This window comes from Tachypleus tridentatus, chromosome 1 (assembly GCF_004210375.1).
Source record: "Tachypleus tridentatus isolate NWPU-2018 chromosome 1, ASM421037v1, whole genome shotgun sequence".
In the NCBI taxonomy this organism is placed as follows: Eukaryota; Metazoa; Arthropoda; class Merostomata; order Xiphosura; family Limulidae; genus Tachypleus; species Tachypleus tridentatus.
In genome coordinates, this window is record NC_134825.1 from 34,162,920 (window position 1) to 34,187,382 (window position 24,463).

At 30.0% G+C, this 24,463-nt stretch overlaps 1 protein-coding gene across 4 annotated transcripts in view; it reads right to left on the bottom strand.

The window, feature by feature from the left end:
• The window catches only part of LOC143245754 (protein phosphatase 1 regulatory subunit 12B-like), a 119,369-nt gene that overhangs the window by 6,004 nt on the left and 88,902 nt on the right, over positions 1 to 24,463 (bottom strand). For 2 of the 4 annotated variants that reach the window (XM_076492024.1, XM_076492031.1), the window contains exons 18-22: positions 15,446 to 15,607; positions 15,001 to 15,108; positions 8,666 to 8,704; positions 6,306 to 6,356; positions 218 to 304 (exon numbers count right to left, since the gene is read on the bottom strand). In XM_076492024.1, coding sequence (XP_076348139.1) covers positions 218 to 304; positions 6,306 to 6,356; positions 8,666 to 8,704; positions 15,001 to 15,108; positions 15,446 to 15,607 — 447 coding nt within the window. Of the gene's footprint in view, positions 1 to 217; positions 305 to 6,305; positions 6,357 to 8,665; positions 8,705 to 15,000; positions 15,109 to 15,445; positions 15,767 to 24,463 lie in introns of those variants that run through there. The other 2 variants (XM_076492025.1, XM_076492038.1) reach the window with 2 other exon arrangements.

Here is a 24,463-nt window from a genome sequence, read left to right on the forward strand (position 1 = left end):
CACTGGACAGCTATATTTCACAGTTAAACTAAATATTCTGACTTACTCCAAACTCACATTTTATTATACAAGCAGTTTCCAACAGAAAAATCACTGATGCTCTTCTTTAGAACTTCAGAAAATCTCACTAATTCCAACACACAATATAATGGAAAACTTGCTGATTTCTACTTAAGGTGACTAATGGCATGCACATTTCATATACCAGAGAGATTACCTATTTGGATAATTTTGAAACCACTCGGGTGAGAGCTCTGTTTTCAGCTTTAAGCTTTTCATTCTCTGTCTTAATTTTGGCCATGTTCTGCAAGTAAACACAGTAACAGTACAGGCATTTGTAAAGGTTAACCATCAGCTAATTGGTAGCAACTGTGGTCCAAACACTCATAACATTAGATGATAATGATTTTCATCATTCAACTCTACTAACTGTGTCTTCATGAAACAGAATTGAGGACTTGTGACATTTGTACAAAAGTACTGATGCTAATTAGAAATAACAAAAAGAAATGCAAACATTTAAAAATGTCCTTTTTTACTGACATCCTGAACTTTCTTTACACAAAATTTTTGAATAGACTTATTATAATGATTTTCTTAGTAATTTCTGTAAAAACATTTACACACTTTTGTTCTTCAGTATAATACTCTTGAGTCTTGAAGAGATTTGTTTCACTTGGCACCATTTTAGTAAGTGAACAAGAGTTAAATGGATTAAGTTTGCACATTTTTACCTTGTCAATAAATCTTACTTTGTACAGGTTATTACTTAATACAAGTAATAAATTCTAACTGTTAAAAGTTATTGTTTAAACACTGAAAGCTGGCAAAGTATTAGAAGCCAAAATCCCTAAATATTATTATAACAGATGAAAAACAAAACATGAACAGTTAAAGTTGATTTTTTATAACAAATTCTAATCATGTTTGTTACATGTGTCCACAGACGTACAACACAAAATATTACAATTAAACTTTCGTTATCTGTAGATGTGTTGAAATTTTGTTGTATGATTAATTATTTACCTACATCCTGCAGACTGATGATTTTACTAATTGCTACAGAATCTTGTCATTATTTGTAATTATATCTTTGAAACTTATTTTAATTATATGAATGCTACATCAGAATCTAAGTAGTCTTTACAAAAATCTTTAAAAGGACAGATAAATACAGGTATCTGTTTCTTCTTTTTTTGTATGTGTTTTTTTTACATAATACCTTAAAATGTTGTTGTTTTAATGGGAAGAAGAAGAAAATAGCCATCGTAAGTATCAGTAAGAGAGGATTTTACAAGTTAGAAGTACTCTTTGTCACAAAATTATATGAGAGAAGTTTATGAAAATAATGTTATTGTTAACAAAACTATTAACAAACAGTTAATACATAAAAACACAACTTTACTGGCTTGTGAAAATTGCATGCCATTATCATCAACAAAAACTAAGTGCATACACAAAAATTCTAAAAACAGTGCACATAAAACAAGTACAGGAGCTAAAATCAAATGATTTGACACTTGTACTCTTTTGATTTATATCAGTGATTCTCTTCATGATTTTAACAAGAGAATAGTATAGTTGATTATCAAGTCATGTTATACGAATATTTAATCCTGTAAACAAAACTGTTTGTTTTTGAATTTCGCACAAAGCTACACAAGGGTTATCTGCTCTAGCTGACCCTAATTTTGCAGGGTAAAACTAGAGGGAAGACAGCTAGTCATCACCACCCACCGCCAACTCTTGGGCTACTCTTTTGCCAATGAATAGTGGGATTGACAATAACATTATATGTCCCCATGGTTGAAAAAGCAAGCATGTTTGGCACGACGGGGATTCGGACCCACAACTCTCGGATTATGAGTCGAACACCTAAACCCACCTGGCCACAAAACAGTGAACAATGATGGAATTACTCTTATTGATAAGGATAGTTATGTTAAAATTAGTGAAACTGATTATTTAACCAAATGAACATCCTTCAAGAGAAAAAAATGTAACGTACCCACGAGACTGCATATAATTGCTGTTTTTTCAACACAGATTTGCAGCCAATTAAAAGAGACCAAACAAAAAACTTTGAAAGATTTTCAAATTTTCCTGAAATTTAATAACTAATTACAATAAAAAATTGAAAAGCTGTTCTACTGAAACCCTCTTATAAATGTGTGGGGGGTGAAAAGTGGTTAATCAGTGTTTTAAAAGTATGGCACAATAATTGGCTGTACATACTAAAAACATTTAGATACAAGTCAATGGATAGTTGATCTAGAATACAACAAGCATTATGTGAGTAAAACACTACAACCAATGCAAAGTAATCACTAAAACTCAGGATATCATAAATCCTCTACTTTAAAGGAACAACATTAATTTAAAAAGAACAAAAAAAAAAAACAATGATGAAAAAGTCAATATTTTTTTTATTTTGAATATTTATTTACAATAGTTACCTCTTCTCACACAAAGCTATCCTGATTTTCTATCTGCTACCTAAGCATTGCTAAAATTTATTGTACTCGGTGCACCAGGATATGTGCCCCATCAAGTTCATGCCATTTTTGAACATACAGATATCATATGACTATTCTCCACCAATAGTATTGTGCCACCTATACTAACTCTCTTTGTTATTCCTGCTCAATCTTCACTTTCAAGAAATGCAGTCTATAAAAGAAGGAAATCAGTCATGGGGAGAAAGTGTGTGAAAGGAGGCAAGTACCTATTGGAAATACATTTTTAGTATAAGAAAAGTGTTAGCTTCCCATATTATCTTACCTCACACACACAATACTAGAATTCCACAGTGCAAAAGTGGAGAGGCTTGTTTTCGCACATTACATTCAAAGCAAGTAAAAAGCAATCACCTGGAATGAACTGGTGTGTTTAAAAATGAAAATAAAGCACACTACTTTTCACCTATGAAGTAGAAAATAAATCTGAAATGGGCAGAGAAAAAAAGTCAGTAATAAAGTTTGTTTCAAGAAGTGCAATCCATAGGAAAATATAAACAGAATTAGCTATGTACATGCACAAACCTAAATGAAAATATACGGTTTTATAACTCATCCTCAATATTAGGAGTTAAAAAAAAAAAAAACAAAAAAAACTGTAACATAAACATGGTAGCTAGGATATGTGAGCCATGCTACATACACTCAACAACCCTAACTGTAAGTAAACGGCATCATATGTCAAGCAACAGGAATTATGAGGCAAAAGGTAGCTTCTGGCTGAAACCAGACAAATTCCCAAAACAATCATAGATGCAAGAAGTACAACAAACCAAATCTAGCATTACGGGGTTGAGGTGTTGCCTTGACTCAACCATAACAATGTGGCAATCCCTGTAAACCATATTACAAGCAGAAATTGGTCATGTATAAATGCAAAGAAGAGATATTTTACATCTGGAATCAGGAGGATAACATGGAATACTTGCAAAACATTAATAACAGTGTAATCACATGCCGTTTCCAGCATTACGAGACAGACGAAGTCCCCCAAACTCAACCACAAGAGCAGGGAAAAAAAAGCCTCCTGAAAATGAAAGTAAGGAGAGGGACCGTTACTACACACAATTATAAGAAAAAGGTGTAGTCATCTAAACCCTGGTATTACAAGAAGAATCCCACATAGGCTGGATCTGATTTATCCAACAGTTGTTCAATGGTAAAAACATCCAAGGAAAATGTGAAAAAACATGTCTAAACAATGTTGTGCCAATAGAGAATGTTAAGGATTGAGAAAAAGTACTAGAGGAATCTAGATGCACAAATACAGATGGTTCAATACTATTGGTGGAAAGTAGTCAAGTTAAATGTACATGTTTAAAAATGGCACAAAATTGATGGGGTACATAAGACTGGTGTGTTAAGTGTGAAAAGTTTTATCAATGCATAGAGAGAAGATTGAAATAGCTTTATTTCAGAATGTGAGACTGTTTTGGAAGCTTTAATTTTGCTTAACCAAGGTTGCAACTCTTCTTTAAAAACAGACTGAGAGCAAAAAACATTAGACTTTCATTTAAGAAATAGCAAACATTAATACTGCATTCTAAGAGGTCTATAGTTGTCAATCATAGAAGTGCTCATACACTGAAGGAGAGCAATATGTTTTAGATCTTATTTCTGTCACAAAACTGTTCTTACTACATCAAGAAAACTGGTCATCAGTCTAAAAACTTCAAAAATAATAAGTGGGTTAATCATAACAATATGATACCAAGTCATGCAAACCATGTCATCAATTATTAATCTACTCCACACAATAATTCTTACAGCCAAAAAAGTTTAAAAGAAAGAAACAAGAAACAAAGAAAAAGCAAGAACAATTCTTTTGTATTATTAACATATATATACACACACAGACACACTATGTCACTATAAAAAGAAAATGCTGATGAAAATACACATCTTAAGTTTAATGTTTACAAAATACAAAAAACTGCAATTCTTACATTTAAATGTTTACATATGTATATTTTTTAATATTACAGCATAAAAGTTATAATATTGTACTTGTCACTCATATATGTACAAAACTAATGTTTATAAAGTATTAAAGTAAAATATCATTTTTTTCCACATGATATACAGAATGTTTTTCATTTTTAATGATATAAAAGTTCTTTAAAATATCTGTAAATTACAAATATAAATGTCCAATATTTTTGAAAGTTTAATAAATCTAGTTTTAATAATGTTTCCTCAAATGTTTTATAAATATTTTTTACACTGTGGTACAAATATACTGCACTGGCTCCATGTGCTAAATTAAAGAATTATTTACAAGCATTTAAAAAAGTATAACATAATAACAATATTCATCACATTTACCTTTTATTCCCCTATTATTCCATGAAGATAAGATTTCAATTCTAGTCCTTAATATAATTTTAATTTATTAAGGATGAAAATCAACAATACAAGGTGTTTACACTGAAAGTTTGCCTAGATTACTTTTAATTTTATTCAGTTTTACTTCTGCTTTGTAGCAGTAATTTTTCTTTTCTATTTCTTTTATAAAAGTTTCACATTAATCTAGATGTGTATTTGATTTATAATTTCTTCTTAAGGCATTTTAAGTCACACTTAGACAAAAATTAAAAGAGGCTTTTTGTTTCCTTTTTATTTTTAACCTGTGTAATAAAGGTTTCTAAAAGTAGTTTTCCTAACGTTGCTAGGCAAATGTAATAAGTGTACTTTGAAGTTAAAAGACGTAAAAATAATGAAGAAGCTTCCACGGCTTCCATGCATTATATAAAACACTCAGTATCTAAGATTCATCCAGTGATAACATATTTTAATATAACACAAATTTTAAAAGTGTTTGTTTTGTCCAATTTTGCACAAAGCTATTCAAGGATTACCTGGCACTAGGCATCTGTAACTTTGAAGTGACAGACTAGAAAGAAGGCTGTCAAGCTATCTGATTAGTGCTTTACAGTCAGATTTGAATTGTTCTATACTTACTAGGCTTTAATACACTTATAATTTAACCTTTTTTATTATTTTATTATTTAGTACCACCATATTGCACACAGTACATATACAGTGGGATGTTTTTTCATTCAAATTAAAGCTTTTCAGAATGCTAATTCTGATAGTGTATTCTCAGTTGTTAATTGTTTTACATTACCCATAAACTTGGGTGTGAACAATTAATATCTTGCATTTTTTATTGTTTTATTAGTTAAACATGTTAATGAGTCAAATTTTAATGATGTTATATAACTCTCATGCCTAGAAATTGTTTTTAAGGAGATGAAGAGATAAAAACTCTTAATATCAATAAGATTTCAACTATGCAACTTCAGTTAGGGATAATTATATTATAACAGATGTTATTTTCATAAATCATGCATCTTCACAGATTTTCTATACCTACCAATGCACACGTTTTATAATGGTAAAAACTAAAAATTTTATTTTACCTACAACACTGCATAACAAACCTAAACTAACATGTACTAAAATCAGCAGAAGTAAAATACAGCTATAAATTAGTCAACAAAATTATATTGTAATACTGTCACTCAAAATTCCATGCCTAACTACAAATATCAATGAAACAGTGACTTTAATGTCAAATTAAATGTGAAATTGTCTGCTTATTCATACAAAGTTTATTATAGCATTATAGCTCAATGTACCCAATGTATTTATATCAAGGAAATATGAGATTTTGATACCTAAATAACAAAAAATTGCCAGTTTATGTAGTTTGTTCAGTGTGGTATTTGAATTCCTCAATATTTTAAACATCAAATGAATAACAAGCTGAATTTTTAGCTGTCCTACCTTTAACTCTTCCTCCATTTCTGCCAGCTTTCTTTCTAATGTTCTTCTCTCCTAAGATATCATCAGTACCAAATGAATACTTAAAAACAAAAATATCTTACCAAGCTGCAACTTTCAACATAGCAACCCACTTTAAGAATATACACAGTACTCAATGTAAAACTATAATGAGAATGGTATTTATTATACATAGTACTAGTGTAAAACTATAATCAGAACAGTATTTATTATACATAGTACTCAAGTGTAAAACTATAATCAGAACAGTATTTATTATACATAGTACTCAAGTGTAAAACTATAATCAGAACAGTATTTATTATACATAGTACTCAAGTGTAAAACTATATTGAGAATGGTATTTATTATACATAGTACTAGTGTAAAACTATAATCAGAACAGTATTTATTATACATAGTACTCAAGTGTAAAACTATAATCAGAACAGTATTTATTATACATAGTACTCAAGTGTAAAACTATAATCAGAACAGTATTTATTATACATAGTACTCAAGTGTAAAACTATATTGAGAATGGTATTTATTATACATAGTACTAGTGTAAAGCTGTAATCAGAACAGTATTTATTATACATAGTACTCAAGTGTAAAACTATATTGAGAATGGTATTTATTATACATAGTACTCAAGTGTGAAACTATATTGAGAATGGTATTTATTATACATAGTATTCAAGTGTAAAGCTGTAATCAGAACAGTATTTATTATACATAGTACTCAAGTGTAAAACTATATTGAGAATGGTATTTATTATACATAGTACTCAAGTGTAAAACTATATTGAGAATGGTATTTATTATACATAGTACTAGTGTAAAGCTGTAATCAGAACAGTATTTATTATACATAGTACTCAAGTGTAAAACTATATTGAGAATGGTATTTATTATACATAATACTCAAGTGTGAAACTATATTGAGAATGGTATTTATTATACATAGTATTCAAGTGTAAAGCTGTAATCAGAACAGTATTTATTATACATAGTACTCAAGTGTAAAACTATAATCAGAACAGTATTTATTATACATAGTACTCAAGTGTAAAACTATAATCAGAACAGTATTTATTATACATAGTACTAGTGTAAAGCTGTAATCAGAACAGCATTTATTATACATTGTAATCAAGTGTAAAACTTTTAACTTTTATCAAAATAGTATTTATATACGTAGTAATCAACTGTAGAACTATAATCAGAATAGTATTTATTATACATAGTAATCAAGTGTAAGACTATTATCAGAACAGTATTTATTCTACATACTTCAGTCAAGAAGATTAGTTTCATTATGTAAGGTTTGATGAAAATTTAGGTGAAAATGATTTTCCTTAGAGTAATGTAATAAGGTTTGCTCAGTAACAGAAGAATAGACAAGATATTTATTACAGAGAAATTCCACAGTTCTCTAAAACTGACTGAGTTTGTAAGAACAAAACAAAGAAACATAATAAAAATGTAAAATGCATTAATGTAATTTTTACCAAGAGTGACTGGCACTACCCATATGACTTATTTTCATTCAAACTTAAGGGGTATTGTAACTTGAAACATCAACTGACGTACCATTAAAGAACATACTAAACCATTAAATCAATTTACAAATTACAGCATTACAACCAATATCCCACAAGCAGAACAGGTGATTCATCAATAGAATGATAAAGAACAAAAGCAGATAGAATAAAAACAAAATGAAACTTTCTTTATCAATTATGTGAAAATTGTACATACATACATGGGGTATGAATTATCAACTGTAAATCACAGGATTTTGTACAGTACTGTAACAGTTTCATTTTTATTTCTGTGCATGTAACTTCACTGCATTGCATGAAGCACTTTATTAAAAACAATAAAATACAGCCGTATATATACATGTTTCAATATAGATACACACTACATAAATGCATTTATTATACAGGGTGTTTGGAAAGTCACTGTGCAGTTTTGTAATCATATTTTATTCAGTCTATTTCAAGCCAGCAACTGATAGCAGTGTTTAGAAACAAAATAGGAAGGATCCAGGCCTGTATTAATGCCAATGGGGGTCACTTTCAACATTGTTTATAATTGTTATTCATATTTACCTCCTGTATTCTATATTGAAACATGTCTGTTAATAAATATACAGTGACTTTCCGAATACCCTGCACAATATTTACACTGAGATTCAATAACTTAGAAAACTATAATCATAATCACTTTCTGATCTAATACCTTGGAAAATAAATGAAAACTACAAGTAAAGAATTATTGATGGAATGATGAAAATTTTCATCCATTTACATAATAAATGTGCTAGAAGTGAACAAAATATAATGCCTACTTACCCTCTTTTCAGCCTCACTGATTGAATTTCTAGTGTGATTCTAATTGGAAAGAATATTAGACATTATAAAGTTGTTCAACTAATGAACTATTAGTTTTATTTAAACTCATACTTTCTACATGTTATGTAAAATGAAAAAAAGTTACCAAAATTATAGACAGTCATTTTGCTGAATGTAATATTTATGTACATAAATAAGACAGGTATAATAAACTACTTCATATACAGAAAAATGCAAAACCTATTTTAAGAAGAACCTATAAAAGTAAAAACCATCTCAGTGATGGGATAATATGAACAATTAAACTGTATGACTTTGAAAGTTTTACATTAAGAAAAAGTTTAATAAACAGAAAAAGAGAAAAAGTTGTTTGTTCCATCTTCCAACACTAAATCTACCATTTAATTAATAAGGTAATGGTTTGGAGAATTTGATCCTAATGAAATGGAGTTTGGTTTGATTATTAATAACTGCAAAACTAGAGAACTAGATATCTTTGCTGTACCTCCCATGGGTATTGAAAACAAACCAGTTTTTTCAAGTTGTAAGTCTTCAGAATTACCACTTAACAATCATGTAGAAAAATAAATTCTAAATATCAGACTAAGGATGAGGCACTGTGAGCTGGAGCACCAAAGCTTTAAAATATCAGACTAAGGATGAGGCACTGTGAGCTGGAGCACCAAAGCTTTAAAATATCAGACTAAGGATGAGGCACTGTGAGCTGGAGCACCAAAGCTTTAAAATATCAGACTAAGGATGAGGCACTGTGAGCTGGAGCACCAAAGCTTTACCGCTATATAAAATTTTAAGTTCTATGTCATTCAACATTTGTGGTTTGTGAACAAAACTTAAATCTGATAGTTGAGGTATCACCATTACTGTATGGTCTCTATTTTTTTAATTAGTAGACTAGGCTTTATGATCTCAACCTACAACTTTTTATAGTATTTTGTTTGATGTCTTACATATGAAATACTATTTTTATAGGCCTAATTTATGAATATAAATGAAAGAAAGAAAATAAAGTTTGCACAAGTTATTCAACAGACATTTTCTGAAAATGGTCATAGGTTTGTTTTTTTAATCAAATTTGTAAGTATATGCAATATAAACACCCCAATTATCTTAACAACAAATTCAATCTATGAAAAGTATAGTAGTTAAGGAGGTTACACTTAATGTAAGAAAAATATGTTTATTATTAATAAATCAAATAAAAATTATTTTTCAAATAATAGATTAAAATCATGAGAACACAATAACAGACTAGATATGTGCAAAAAAAACCAGAATAAAGTCAAGTTGTGACGTGGAAAATTAATCAAAATTAGTGAAGGTCATTATGAGATTTAACAGTAAAAAATATAAAAATCAAATATATCAAGTACTTTTATTCAAAAATTTATTTCACTTTTAAAATAATACAAACAAAAAAGTGACAATGTTATACAAGTTAAATATATTCAAACTGACCTATTTTTGAAGTTTTGAGTTAATGTGGTAACACATTATTCTATTGTTTTAAACTGTTAATCAGTACAAAAGCTTTTCTTTATTTGGCAGCTTTGATATATTTGATATATTCATGTGATTACTGTTTCTGAAAAATAAAAAACCTCATCTAGATATATTAAAAGATAAAAGTGCAAATATCATAAATGTTTACAATGTAACAGATTTAATATTATATTTATTTTAATATCTATGTTTGCTTCAGTTTAACTTATATTTAGCAATGAACATAATGAATATTGTTAAATATATACTGCAAAAGTCCCACCTGTTCTCCAATTTGTAAATATTTTTTTTAACATATTGTCAGTAGTGCTGTGGCTGAAATTGAGAATCTAACCTAATAATTATAAAAGGTAGCCATCACAACATGTGGGGAGACAGTTGAATAATACTGTTGGTTTGGTACAGTCAGTATATTATAAACCTAAGAAGCTATAATTGTGATAAATGCTTATTAATCAAAAACTACAGATATTTGACCAATAATGTTTATAGATTTTGAACATTATAAACCATTTAATTTCACTGAATTAATTTCAGATGTATTTCTACAAGGACATTAGATATCTTCATCAGAGAAAAGTCAACTTGTAAATGGAGTGAGGCAAGCTATTAAGCTAAGTGTGAGAATATGAACATAGATTTCACCCCTTGTAAACCTTCAATAAAATATTCAGTTCCTGCCCAAACAGAAGACTCAGTATTGTTTGTATCTTTGTAAGAAAATTTTGTATATAAATTATTATTCAATTTAATTATTTGTAATAATTGATATTATAATTGTATTGTTGTTTGTACATTAAAATATATTTGTGTTAAGAAAGAAAATTGTATATATAAATCTTGTTGATATATATCATTAATCTGATATATATTGACATTTAATTAACTTTGACTTCAAATGTCAGGTTATTTGAAATCGTAATATGTTAACATAATAAATTGGAGACTCATCCAAGTTAAATTACAATACGTATCAAGAGGTACATTAAAACATTTAACTTAACTAATTATTATCATTATATACTAATATACTAGTTATCAAAACACTGATAACAAATGAAATTTAATATGAGTTCTAATTCTATAACATAGAAATGAAATATTTCAATGTATTCAAAATCTCCATTGTCCATGTAATGTGCCTTTGTTTGCTCAAGATTGCTCACTTTCCATTTTTTTTAACACCCCCTGTGATATCTCTAATTTAAAGTAAATTATTCATTACAATACCTTCTTTATTTATGGAAATATAAACCAGAATGTCAAACCCACTTGCCATACCCTTCATGTTCTTTCTTTCACAAATTGTCAATAATTCTCTCTCTCTCTCTCTCTGACATTTGCTATTATATAAGTTATATGATCAATAAAAAGAGAAAGTTTCAATCTTACAGAAATATACATAGTATTAATTTGTTTTCAGTTGAGATTTTAGTTATGTCAATAACAGGTTAAAAATTACTATTTCTGAGTTCATAACAAATAGCTAAAGGGAATATTTTAAGGTACTTGTGCATTTGTTAGAAAGACAGTTACATTAAAATAGTTACAGAACATTAACTGCTCTGTGTGTGCTATTATTTTGTGTTTTTAAGTGCACATTCTAAATATGTAAAAACTATTTTAATAACTAGTACTATTGTTACAAGGAACTAGGAGTAAGTTTCATCAGAGAGTTGAAAGGAAAAAACAAGAGACAAGTTTAATAAAGAAATAAAGTAAATAAATATAAACTGTTATTGGTCTTCAGATATTTAAGGTAACATTTTTTTCCTAAACTGAAAACGTATATCCAATTATATGTACTTCCACTGACAGCCTAGCTGTTCTTTAACATCAGTTTTGCCAATCTAGGCATTTGTCTTGTATACTCTAGTCTTTTATATCCCATTTAAATGCCATTAGCAATACCTAATTTGCAAATTTCTACACCTTTGTCAATGCATCTCCCTATCCTGGTATCATATATAATATAATTACTTTTCCAAGATTTATACCAGCTTTTAATAGGGAGACACAGCAGGAAAGTGCCAGCAGAGATACATTTTCAGTTTAGAAAAATGCTAACTTCCAAAACACACTTACTATCCACTGATATTATAGCTAGAATCCTACACTAAGAAAGTGGAGGAGCTGGTGTGGACAGAAAGCATCTGCTTAGAACAGTGGTGTACCAAGGTAAAAGTGGTACACAATTTGAAGAATTACACTATCTTCAGAACAGGTATGTTCTTTGTTGAGAACCGAGTTCCTGTATTAAGCATGGAATAGTCCACAAGTAATCATTATAAGCTAGCCCCAACCATTTAGCTGAGGTTCACAACTTGGGGTTGGAATTAAGGATTCCAATATTCCACATTGGTGGCTAAAGGTATTGGCCTCAATCATATATGTACGTACTTTCAATTGGATCTCAAGCAGCTAGCCATAAAATAATGCATTTCACACCACTGGAATCACAACAAAAAAGTAAGCAACAACAAAGTAGACAAACTTTCCCCTCCACCTGAAGAAGTCCAAAAGGCAACACTCGAGGCTTGGAATGATGGGATTTTGTATACATTACTGAACCAAAGGAACAGGACTCATATAGTCTGGAATTATGAGCACTCATCCTCACTCCCCATCCAAGTGGGAAAGGAGTATTCTGTTTGCCCATATAAATATGGAGAAAACATAGAACTGTTCAACCAAGGACCTAGGATAGGACTACTTTCTGTTCAGAATTATGGGAGATAGTGAACCTTTATCCATGAACAACAACAGTAATAATAACCAAATTAATTGCTAGTGCAGACTGATAGAAGCACACCTGTCTGAGCAACACTCATCACAAAGTGAGATTCAGTGAAAGCAAGATATAAGGGACCCTGGAAAATAAGACAATGAGAGTGTACAAAAAAAAACCTTCCTCCTCATAATCCAAATGCTGTTAAAAATGGCCATGGAGGAGGGTTCAACTCCAAGAAGAAAGATGCCTGAGTATGTAAGGGATGCAAGAGAAAAGCATTGGGAGAAGTCTGGACAATGGCCTGTAAAAAGTCTCTCACTGGATAAATAAAATGGCCAGCAAAAACCAAATCTTGTTGAATCTGCTGAGATGTAACTCAGAAGATACCTCACTTATAAAGGCCAAAATAAGTAAAATGGATATTTGGAAATCCACTTCTAAGAAAATGGGGAAATTCAAGGGAAGTTGAAGGATCCCAATGAAAACATAGTCAAGATGATCACCACAAGAGAAGGTAAAGTGAGTCACATAACACCTCCAGGCTTGACAGGCCAAAACAAACTACCAGATTACAATCAACTGCAGAGGTGAGAAATATATGGCAAAAAAATTGCAGAGGTGGGTGTACCTCTTCCCAAGTTGTCAGAGACTTATATAGAAGAGACCTATCAGGATATAGCAGAACCTAAGGAGAGAAAATCTAACAAACATGCCAACAACTCCCACTTACAACATCAACATGTCAGCAGAAAAAACAACAAAACATCAAGAGGTGGAAAAACAAGGCAAGCAAAGAGGCAAGGAGGATACAAGGCCTATTTATCCTATTGTGTAACAAAACAGTAAATCTCCCAGTTTGAACCACAAAATTCAAGGAGAAGAAACTAAATAATTTCCCTTCCACCAAGAGGGAATAGTATGATTAACAGGGACAAGTAAAAGCTCCATAATCTCATGAATCTAAAGAATTGATAAGAGAAAAGGAGTAGGATCCCAATTGGACTTGTGAGAAGCTGATATAGGAAACAAAAGTGTTAGGAAACAGAATCCAAATTCTCTCCAGAATCAACAAAAAGGCAACTTAAGAAGCTCTAGAAGCAAAACACTCCTGGCCAAATGAATGTCTCCATCTCTCAGTGGATAAAAACATGGTCAGCTCCAACTGAAAACAACCACCCTACCATACAGAGGTGCCACAAAACAAAGAGGAATAGCCACACAGATGACAATAGTAATACAGAAATTCATACCTGCAAGTATCACACATAATTTAATTTTTTAACATTTTTCTTAAAATTATAATTGTAGTGAAACCCATGAAGATCACAATCCATAATGGAATGACATTTAACACTTCACCAGAGAAATCCTTAACCAATATTATGTTGAGAGAAAATTATAATATCATCTAAGTGAGGTACTTACAAGCAATACATGCATAGAGGGCACATTAATGAGGGTGGTGAAAGTTGCAAATTAAATATTGCCAAGGGCATTTGTGTAGGGTATAAAATACTGGAACATGCGAGACCAATGCTTATAGAGGCAAAGTTGACGTCAAAAACATAACTATGTTGTCAGCAGATGGTATGTTTTGGAATTGTAATTTTACATTAAAATCTGCAGTAATTTTAGAAAGAAAACACTAAGTTATGAAACCTGATATTTTCATTGATAAAAGACTTGTAAAGTTTACCAGAAGCCTGCCAAATTTTAAGATACACCTACTGTATTAAAAGTTATAGTGTGTACATTTTCATGGTTACCTATTGGCTGTGAGGAGGTTAGTCAAAACAAACACACTGTATACATAGAGTTAACAGTTAACAGTTATACATGAATGTACTATCATTAACTATGATTACTTTAGTTAACTGAATAAGGAATACATAAATTTAGTCAACTATATTTGAAATCCCACATCATGTGGTGACTCACATATCTCTTAAGTATAAATAGAAATGTAAAAACAAAGCCAACAAATGATTCATTTATATCACCAGTGTGTAAAGGCTATATTCTGAACTGCAAATTACTGCAGCTTTCCTAAATTATAAACTATTATAATAAAACAAAATTTAACCTGTAGAAGAGCTTTTTCTAGCTGACGTTTCCTATTGACAAGCTCTTCTTCTGTTTTCTTGAGTTTTTCTTTCAACCTTTCATTTTCTGTTTTTAGTGTTTCACACATCTGCAAATAAAAAAATAAAAAATAAAATACTGTGGCTAGTCTTTTGAATTGAAAAGACAATATTCTTTAATATTTTTGGTTTACAAATGTAATAATGATAAACTATCCAGTTTTCATCTAAGTTTACTGGCATGACATGAAGGCAGTTAAATATTTATGGAAACAGAACTTACGTGCTTATAATACTCCAATCAGAAAATTATCTGAAGTACAGCAAACACTATTTTAAAATTTCATGATAATGTATTATGCAACCTTAGATGACAAAGAAACTTTGAAAAAGTTAAAAGTAAGTGACCTGAGGATCTTTACCCAATAAGGAAAATTTTGAATGTACCTTCTTGTAATCTTGGTCTTCTTCCTCTGCTACACTTCCAGTGCTGCTGTTGAGAGAATTACGGTTCAACTGGTCTGACTGTTGTGACAATGTCTCTGAATGTCCACTGTCATGTTGAGAACCTGCTGACTCATAACGTGACCTCCGAGGTTCAGGTGAAGACTGAAAAGGAAGTAATACTCAAGCTGGTTTTTAAACTATCATAGGTGTGTTATACAAACCTTTAGTGATGAAATACATGCAGTAAAGCTTGTACTTAAAATGTTTTGTAAATTATTATTGTTGAAGTACATGTATTAACCTCCGAGGTTCAGGTGAAGACTGAAAAGGAAGAAATACTCAAGCTGGTTTTTAAACTATCATAGGTGTGTTATACAAACCCTTAGTGATGAAATACATGCAGTAAAGCTTGTACTTAAAATGTTTTATAAATTATTATTGTTGAAGTACATGTATTAAAGTCTACGAGTGACATAATAGCATTTTACAAACTATTAACGCTGAGTTACAACCAGTAAATGTTATGGTTAAAATGGCTAACATGTTATGAATATTCAGGTATTTAGAGAAAATTCCATGATTAGATTATTTTAGTTTGTGAGTATTTTAATTTCCAAACCTTTGATTTTGAATTACGAAAAATGTTTAATAAATGATTTTAAAGAGCTGTATAAAGTACACGAAAAAAACAGTGTAAACTATGAATGTTGGACTAAGCAAAGTAAAATGGGGGAATTAAAATTATGAATAATCTTTTAATTATCAGCTTCTTGAAGTAACATTAATAAGCCACTTTATTAACATGCTCTCAATGGTGAACTGCACATACCAAAGTACAGTGTTAGTGAGTCAATTATGAGCATATATTTTGTAGAGATGAGACAAATTAATTAGTATATTAATGATAAATTTTATATCCTAAAATATACAACTGCACTAGGTTACAAACTCCTCAGAGAATGTACAAAATGCATGATAAAAGCACCAGAACTTATAAAATGTAAAGAGCACCTGGGGCCATGTACTCTTCTTGTTCTAAAAATATCTGGACTTGGACCAATACTGATATATTCAGCTTATTTTACTTTGGTGTTCTGAGAAGGATGGTGTCCCAACCTGTTTCTAAAAATGGAAACTAATCTAAAGTCTTCCTAAATTTAACCTTTAACAAAATGTAGACACACACCAACACTTTATATTGTTTACATATGGCACTCACTGCAACATCTTAATCTGTCAATAAACATGATATTTTGGCATTGAGTTTGTAACTGAAACAACAAACATTTCTATTGAAATGAGTTTCAAACTATCTGTAAGATATGTAGCAGTTGATAAAAGTTCATTAACAATGTTTTAAAACACATTCTTTAATCAATATTTTGAACTGGATTAGAAAAGTTATAACTCACGAAACATCATAAACTCTATGAAATAAATTTTTTACAATTTATATTAATAACTCAGGCTTTGTTTCTTAGGTATTAAAAAAATGGAATCACTTTGACGTTACAATTATTTCTGCAACCATTTTTTACATATTTTAAAATACCAAATGTATTCATAATGTATGACTGTACTTCTTAACTCTACATTGTTTTATATTAAAGAATTAACATTAGAACTGGAAGACAAACCTAGGATGGTAAAGTAATAAATCAGGTACAAGATAAGTTTGAAGCATAAACTTAAAGGTCAATGGAAGTATTTACAACAAAAGCAAGATAAAATAAAACTGCTTTTCATGATAAACAGGATGATAAAGAATTTTCACATATAAGTAGTTATAAATACTAATGAAGCAGTTTTATCAGCTAGAGCTGAGAAAATAAACATTCTCCATTATATGATAAAAAAGCAAATTTAAATCACTCAGTAATTGGCTAGATGGGTGAATTTTGAAATAAGTTAAGATTCTCTATTTAAAATATTAAACGATTTGAATTTTCACTTTCCAACTTATAATGGGCAACATTCCAAAAGTCACATGAAGCAGTCTTTCACAATCAGAATTTATTTGTAGCTCTTGAAAGATCAGCTAAAACTTCTTCAGTGTAGGTGGATGTATAGTGTACAGAACCAGGAGGAAAAAAAACAAACATTATAAGAAATTACAGAGAATTCCACCCACATAAAATTCTAAAATTTCTCTTCTTGAAATAGCTCAAATCAGTTACCTATCTCTCCAGAGCTTAACTCTGTATTGTATGCAGAATGTTTTATATAAAACCTGACTTTGATATTTCATGAAATAAAAACATCAGAAAAACTCGTATAAGCCACGTAAAATAAAATATCCACTATAAACAAGATGTGGCATAAAAAAAACCACAGAAGGAAGTCTGGAATTATTTTAAAAATTACTTACAGAGTACAATTAACAATATTTTGAAGTGCAAGATTCTTCCAGGAACAGAAAGAAACCTGCTATGTTTTACTGAAAACTTGAGGGAGAATAAAATCTCAGTGATGCTAAACTATGTCACTGCTATTTAGTGTGCCTGTTTCTTTACATAAGAAGAAATGCAAAAGCCAGATAACTTATTTGAGATATGAAAGAGAAAATATGGAATGGGGTAAGAATTGATATTTAGAGCTAATAATGAAATGTTTCATTGATCTTTTCTTTCTAATTGCAGTTAAATTGCTGTAACTAGAAAAAAATCTAAACACTGATTCTGAAAAATACCATACAATTTTCTGTTACCTTTTTTTTAAATAGAGAAATCTAAATGAGAATAGAAAAAATTGAGCTAGTAACATCTGAATAACACTAAACATCAAGCATAACTGTCATAATATTTTATATGTATCACAACAGTTTACTAAATGACACTGATGAGCTTACACAAGAAACAAATTTTGCAGTGTAAGACTGGAGGGAAGGCAGCTAGTCATCACCACCCACTGCCAACTGTTGGGCTACTCTTTTATCAATGAATAGTGGGTTTGACCATCACATTATAATGCCCCCATAGTTGAAAGGGCAAGCACGTTTGGTGTGATGGGGATAAATATGAACTTTGAAAAATGCATCAAATGTTTTTGCACATACACTACCACAAAACACAAATCAGCAAATACCTATATGAAAAACATAGGAACACTACATGTTACAATGGTGTTTCAAAACCATATCATTAAATGAAAGACATTACTGATGGTTTTAAGCATCTTGAAGTAGAAATTGAACTGAAGAACTACATGAAACAATAAGTATCACCATAAGAGAATTCTGTTTGTTTACTTTTCTGCAACTATATGTAATTAAATAAGTAAAAAAATAGTTCACTGGTTCAACAACATATTCAGAAAGTCAATGTACAGTTTTGTAATCATATTTTATTCAGTGTATTTCAAGCCAGCAACTGATAGCAATGTTCAGAAACAAAATAAAAAAGATCCAGGCCTGTATTGATGCCAACGGAGGTCACTTTCAACATTGTTTATAATTGTCATTCATATTTACCTCCTGTATTCTACATTAAAACATGTCTGTTAATAAATATATAAGTGCACAATGACTTTCCAAACACCCTGTATAAACAATGCTATCATATGATAGTTTTCTTGTTTAATTATTTTATGTACCTAAATGAAGAACATTAAGTGTGGTACCCAACTGATGAACCAATCAATGCACTCTAACATTTATAAATAAGAACTGTATTTTTAAACAATCATACTCATTAATAGGGACAGTTGGTTTTGTTACCAAATTAATTGATTTAATCATAATTGCAATTACTGGATATTTAGAATAATTGGAAATGCTAGGTTGTTATTTTTGTGATATTAACCAATTTAATTACAATTTCAAATAGCCAATCATATTACATGGCACTAATCAATGTAATTGAGGCAACTGCCCAGTTCTGTTACTGGATTTATTTTTAATTATAATCTAAGTACATAGCTTATTACACCTGGAAAAAAAATTAGAAATTTCAAGTAAAAGAAAAATAAGAGTACTGAAGTACCATTAGGTACACAAGTTTTATTTTTTGTATTTCTTATTGTTTCATTATCTAAATTACATCAGAAGATTATATTTTATATTCATAGTTTCTATTTTTCAGAGAAACTAGTAGAAAAAGCATAATTATTCAAAACTAATATTCTTAACTGTTAAAATTTGTGAAAACCAATAACTGAAGACAAATTATCTTTATAAAATAACGTTAATAATGCCTATAGATTACTGCATTATGAACATATTACAAACCATAATGTTTTATATATATATATATAAAGAGTTAAAATATTTATTTAGCTTTCTAATTATTTCAGAAAAAGACTCAGTGGTTGGTACAGACAATCTAAACTTATAATTCCAGATTTTGGTTTGCTCATGCCCAATAAACAAAATTATTTTATTTATTAAACAAACCAGTTGTATAGATTTTTAAGACTAAGCCATTTTCAAGGGTTGTTAAATTATTATTTGGTACTTAGATTTTTACTTTAGTTTTATTGAAGGTTACTTTTAACTTTTCTAGTTGCTAATGTTACTTGAATACACTATGATGCAAGTAATCTACACAACACATGTTCAAATCCTCATTTTGTTAAACTATGATAAACATTAACTTATATTTCACACAGATATAGTTTAAGCTATGCTAAAACTGATTAAAATCTTAAAATCAGAATGCACATAAAAATAACAATAATTCTATTTATTTTATAAAACAAACTATCAAACACTGGCAAAGAAGTTTGTATTAAGGCAACTATACAAAAAGTTGAAAAGAGCATACTTTATATCCACCATAGCTATCTGAACTTGAAGCATAACCACCAGATAATGAATCTGAAGACTTGGAGCTAGAGAGAGAGTAACCTCGAGATGGTGAAACAGATCGACGTGGAGATGCCGAATGTGGAACTGATAATGTTTTATTCCCTCTCCTTGAACGGCTAGAAAACTTTGGAGAAGCTGGAGTGGTTGACCATGAAGCATAAGTTGAATCATTTCCTCCATAGGAAGGAACAGTCAAGGATCCTGCATATGAACCAGCTGAAGAATCATGAGAAGGTGAGTAAAATGAGGAAGAAGATACAGCAGATCTTCTAGCAGGACTTTTAGTTCGTGGACTGCTTGGACAATAAGAGCCTGAATCTCTCCGATATGATTGTCGAGCAGAAGGTGAAGATGGAGTAAAACTATTGTAGCTTGTTGTAACTATTGCACCTCCATAATTTGGAGAGTAACTTGAACCAGTTCCATAAGATGGATAGGAGGTGTAGCCTGTGGCTGAAGAGCCAGATGATGGCTTAGTTAAATTAAAGGAAGAACTACCCTGTCCATAACGTCCATTACCTCTTCCATAGGAACCATAAGACATATTTAGACAAATTATTTTCAAACTAAGAGCCAATATCAGAGGAAGAAATATTTAAATAATGATAGTTACATGGCAGAACTTTTCTGAAGAATATGAAACACTTCTTTTTCCCTTGTTATATAAAAAACTTTAAATAAATGAGATAGAAGACTTCAATTATCAATAACTATCAAACAAAATTTTCTTAACAGCTTGGTATTTACACTTGATAAAAACCTCACTTATATAACTTTCAATACAGCAGTTACATTTTTCAGTATTAAATTAAACTTATGAAATACATTTAAAGTCTCAATCTGAACTGCTCACCAATCACCAGCACAAAAGAGCTTATTTGATAGAAGCATTAGAGTCTTTATCATATCTGTTGAAGACACACTTAACATACTAAAGTGTGGCTCCAGCATTTCCCACTTCTTCTCCCAGGTTATTTTTAGCACATTACATACACCCGTTGTATAGAACTTTCAACACTGCCAGGCTGTCTGAGTCACTTCCCTAAAGTCAAAGTTAGCAAACAACATACATGTTTCACCCCCGCCAGGTATATTCACCAGGTTTAGTGTGAATAACTATAAATAGTCTCTGGAAAAGGGCATTTATTTTTTTACTAAAGTAAAGATAAAAAAGTGTGAATAAACTAAAATTCCATCCATGTCACAAACACACGAAAAGAAAAAAAAGAAAAGAAAGCTTAATATGTCCAACAAGTCTATTACTCTTCTATATACTTGTTTCACCATCTCTGGAATTTGACATGAATAATAGAATGCATTGAACACCACGTAACTCTTTTGAAAGGTTACATTGTCCAGAACTTTATGGCATCTTTCGTGCCAATCTATGTTGCTATACTACATGTTTTGAGAGTATAAATATTTACTAAAATGGTACGTTTTTGCTTAAAATACATATTCATATATATATAAAGGGTGAATCCAAAATATAAAACAAAACATTTAAGAAATTTTCATTTATCATAAATAAAACCTATTAATAGTTACTGGAAAAAACATACTAACAGAAAGTTATATAATTGCTTAATGTTTTCTTCAGTGAATGATTTACACAACCAACTCACTTAACATATCAGATGGAAACACAATCACAAGTTGTTGACACGCTGCTCTTAATATCTGTATTTCACATACAACACTAATGTCTCAAATTATGAAGCAAACTTATTTCCACAAAAAGAACCTTAAAAGTTTAAAATAAGGAGAGATAAAAACAGTGTTTATGCATTGTGTACAGTTTAACTAGAATTCGATTAAAAAAAGAGAACATTACTAGAGAGAAAAAGCTCATTCATTTTTGTATACAATGATCAATAAGTATTTTGGATAAGAGTTTTCTTATGCTGAATTTAAAAAATTATGCACTTGATACAAAAAACTTAAATCTGATGTTCAGGATATTATTTATAGAATTTGGATTTTTGTTTGTTTCATTAATTTAAACTAGGAGTAAAATAAATGCATTAAATAATTATTTGAAATAAAAATTACTAAACAAAAGAAGTATCTTCATTGAATATTAGGGAATTACAAAATATTTACAATATATTTCATGCACTTTCCCTGAAGTTTACTTATTGTATAATTTTCACACACACCAATTAAGTTATATTTTCTTGCACATATGTATTGGATTGATAAATCATGGTCTATTTGAAAACATTTTACCTGGTCAGACAAGCAACATTATGTAGATGCAACTTTATTTAATCACATTACATGTAAAGAAAACAAAGTATAGTAATGGTGTTTATAATAGTGTATGACACAATTGTAAAACCTGAAACAAAGAAACTTGTAAAAGCAAAAAATAAAACCCATAGTAAAGAAACAAGTAACTAAAACATGTTTAGTAGATAATGAAATGAAACTCAATCATTGCAAAGTAAAATACATACAAAGTTGTAATGAAGGCAAACATAGCTGAATATGCAGAAACTTCTAAGTGCTTGTTCACAAAGTGAACCTAAATAAATAATCCAAGAAAGCCTATAGTAACTGTATTTATTATAATGTTCATATTATTCTTAGGAAATTACACAAAGCTTAAGTGTGAAATACTTTGCAAATTAAAAAAATTAAACATGAAATCAAAGACAGTCATTGTGTTATGATGACACTGTGCCATAGTGTAGCACACTTATTGTACTAAAAAGTTTGAGCAAAAAACAGGTAACGTGATTCTGAATGGAAAAGTCAATGTGCATTACAGACTCCTTGAACAAATGGCTATATAATGATATAATATTGTAGCATTAGAACAAGAAATTTGCAAGAAAAGTTCTAGAGAGACAAAAACAAGTGTACTATTTATATAGACACTAGATGATTACCTTTTTAGTGCACAGTTATATAATGGGCTATCTGTGCCCTGTCTAATGTGAAGAGCTAAACTCCAGACATTAGCATTGTATGTCTGTATGTAAAAGATAGGAATCCATTTGTAAAATAACAACAAACTTTTATTATTCAAAAGAAACTGTTTATTAAAAACTCATGCCCATGAAAGAAAAAAGTTTTTCTTTCTTTGACATATGTATTAAGAAACATAATTGTCTTGTCTATTTTGTCTAATAAGATATGAATTCACTACTTCAGGAAACTGTTATGATAAAGAAAAGATGAAATACAAAGATATTTCACAGGAGCAGGAGAGAGGTAAATAAGTTAAATGTGCAGAAACAATAATATGAAATATGGCAAGAATTAAAGTATAAGAGACTAGGAATAACATGATGAATAAGTAAAATTTAATGGTGAATCAGGAGAAATACCGTAATGGAATAATGGAGTGTAAAAGCTAAGATGATGGAAGAATGATGAGATCACAGAATAATTTGAAAAAAAACAGGTGAAGTAATGCAAAATAATAGAAAGATAAAAAATGAGAGATCACATGAAGAAGTAAGAATATAAAATTATAAAAATTAAGAGAGATAATACAAAATATAAATAGTAGACAAAAAATGAGAAATAACAATGTAGTAAAAGAGATAAGAAAAAGTTTGAGGGGAATATAGGATGGAACAGAAAAGACAAGTTGGCAGAACAGGATTGATGACAAAGAGAAATGAAAGAAGACACAATGCACTAAAATGGCTAGATGAATTAAAGTATATAACAAAATGCACTACAGTGTACTACAGTGAAAAAATGAAAGAAGAAAAAATTATGTGAGAAAATAAATATTAAAAGAAATGATGAAAAGAAAAGATGGCAACATACAGTGGAAATGAAAGCACACAACCTGAGACACAGAATGCACTGTTGTTAGGCGATAAAATGCATTGAAAAAGTATTTGCTTTTATTGCCAAGCTTCTAAGCACATTTAGTACTGTCCCATACTTTGAACAACTGATCAGCAGCACCATAACACTTACCATCCTAACAAAGGTACAGTCTGCCCCTGAAGAAGAAAGGCCCACCTTCCAATAGTGCTTGTGTTATAGAATTTTTTTATCATTTTGTATCAATATTTATTGAACCTATATGTTTTGTTGATGTCATAAAGGTACTTACTGTTGACTGTCACTCTTATAATACCCTACAGAAATATAGGAATATTTCTGTATTCAAGAATTAAAATGCTGAAGTAGAAAAAATAGTATGAGAAAAGAAATTTTTGCAAGTGAAAGGACAGAATCAGACATAT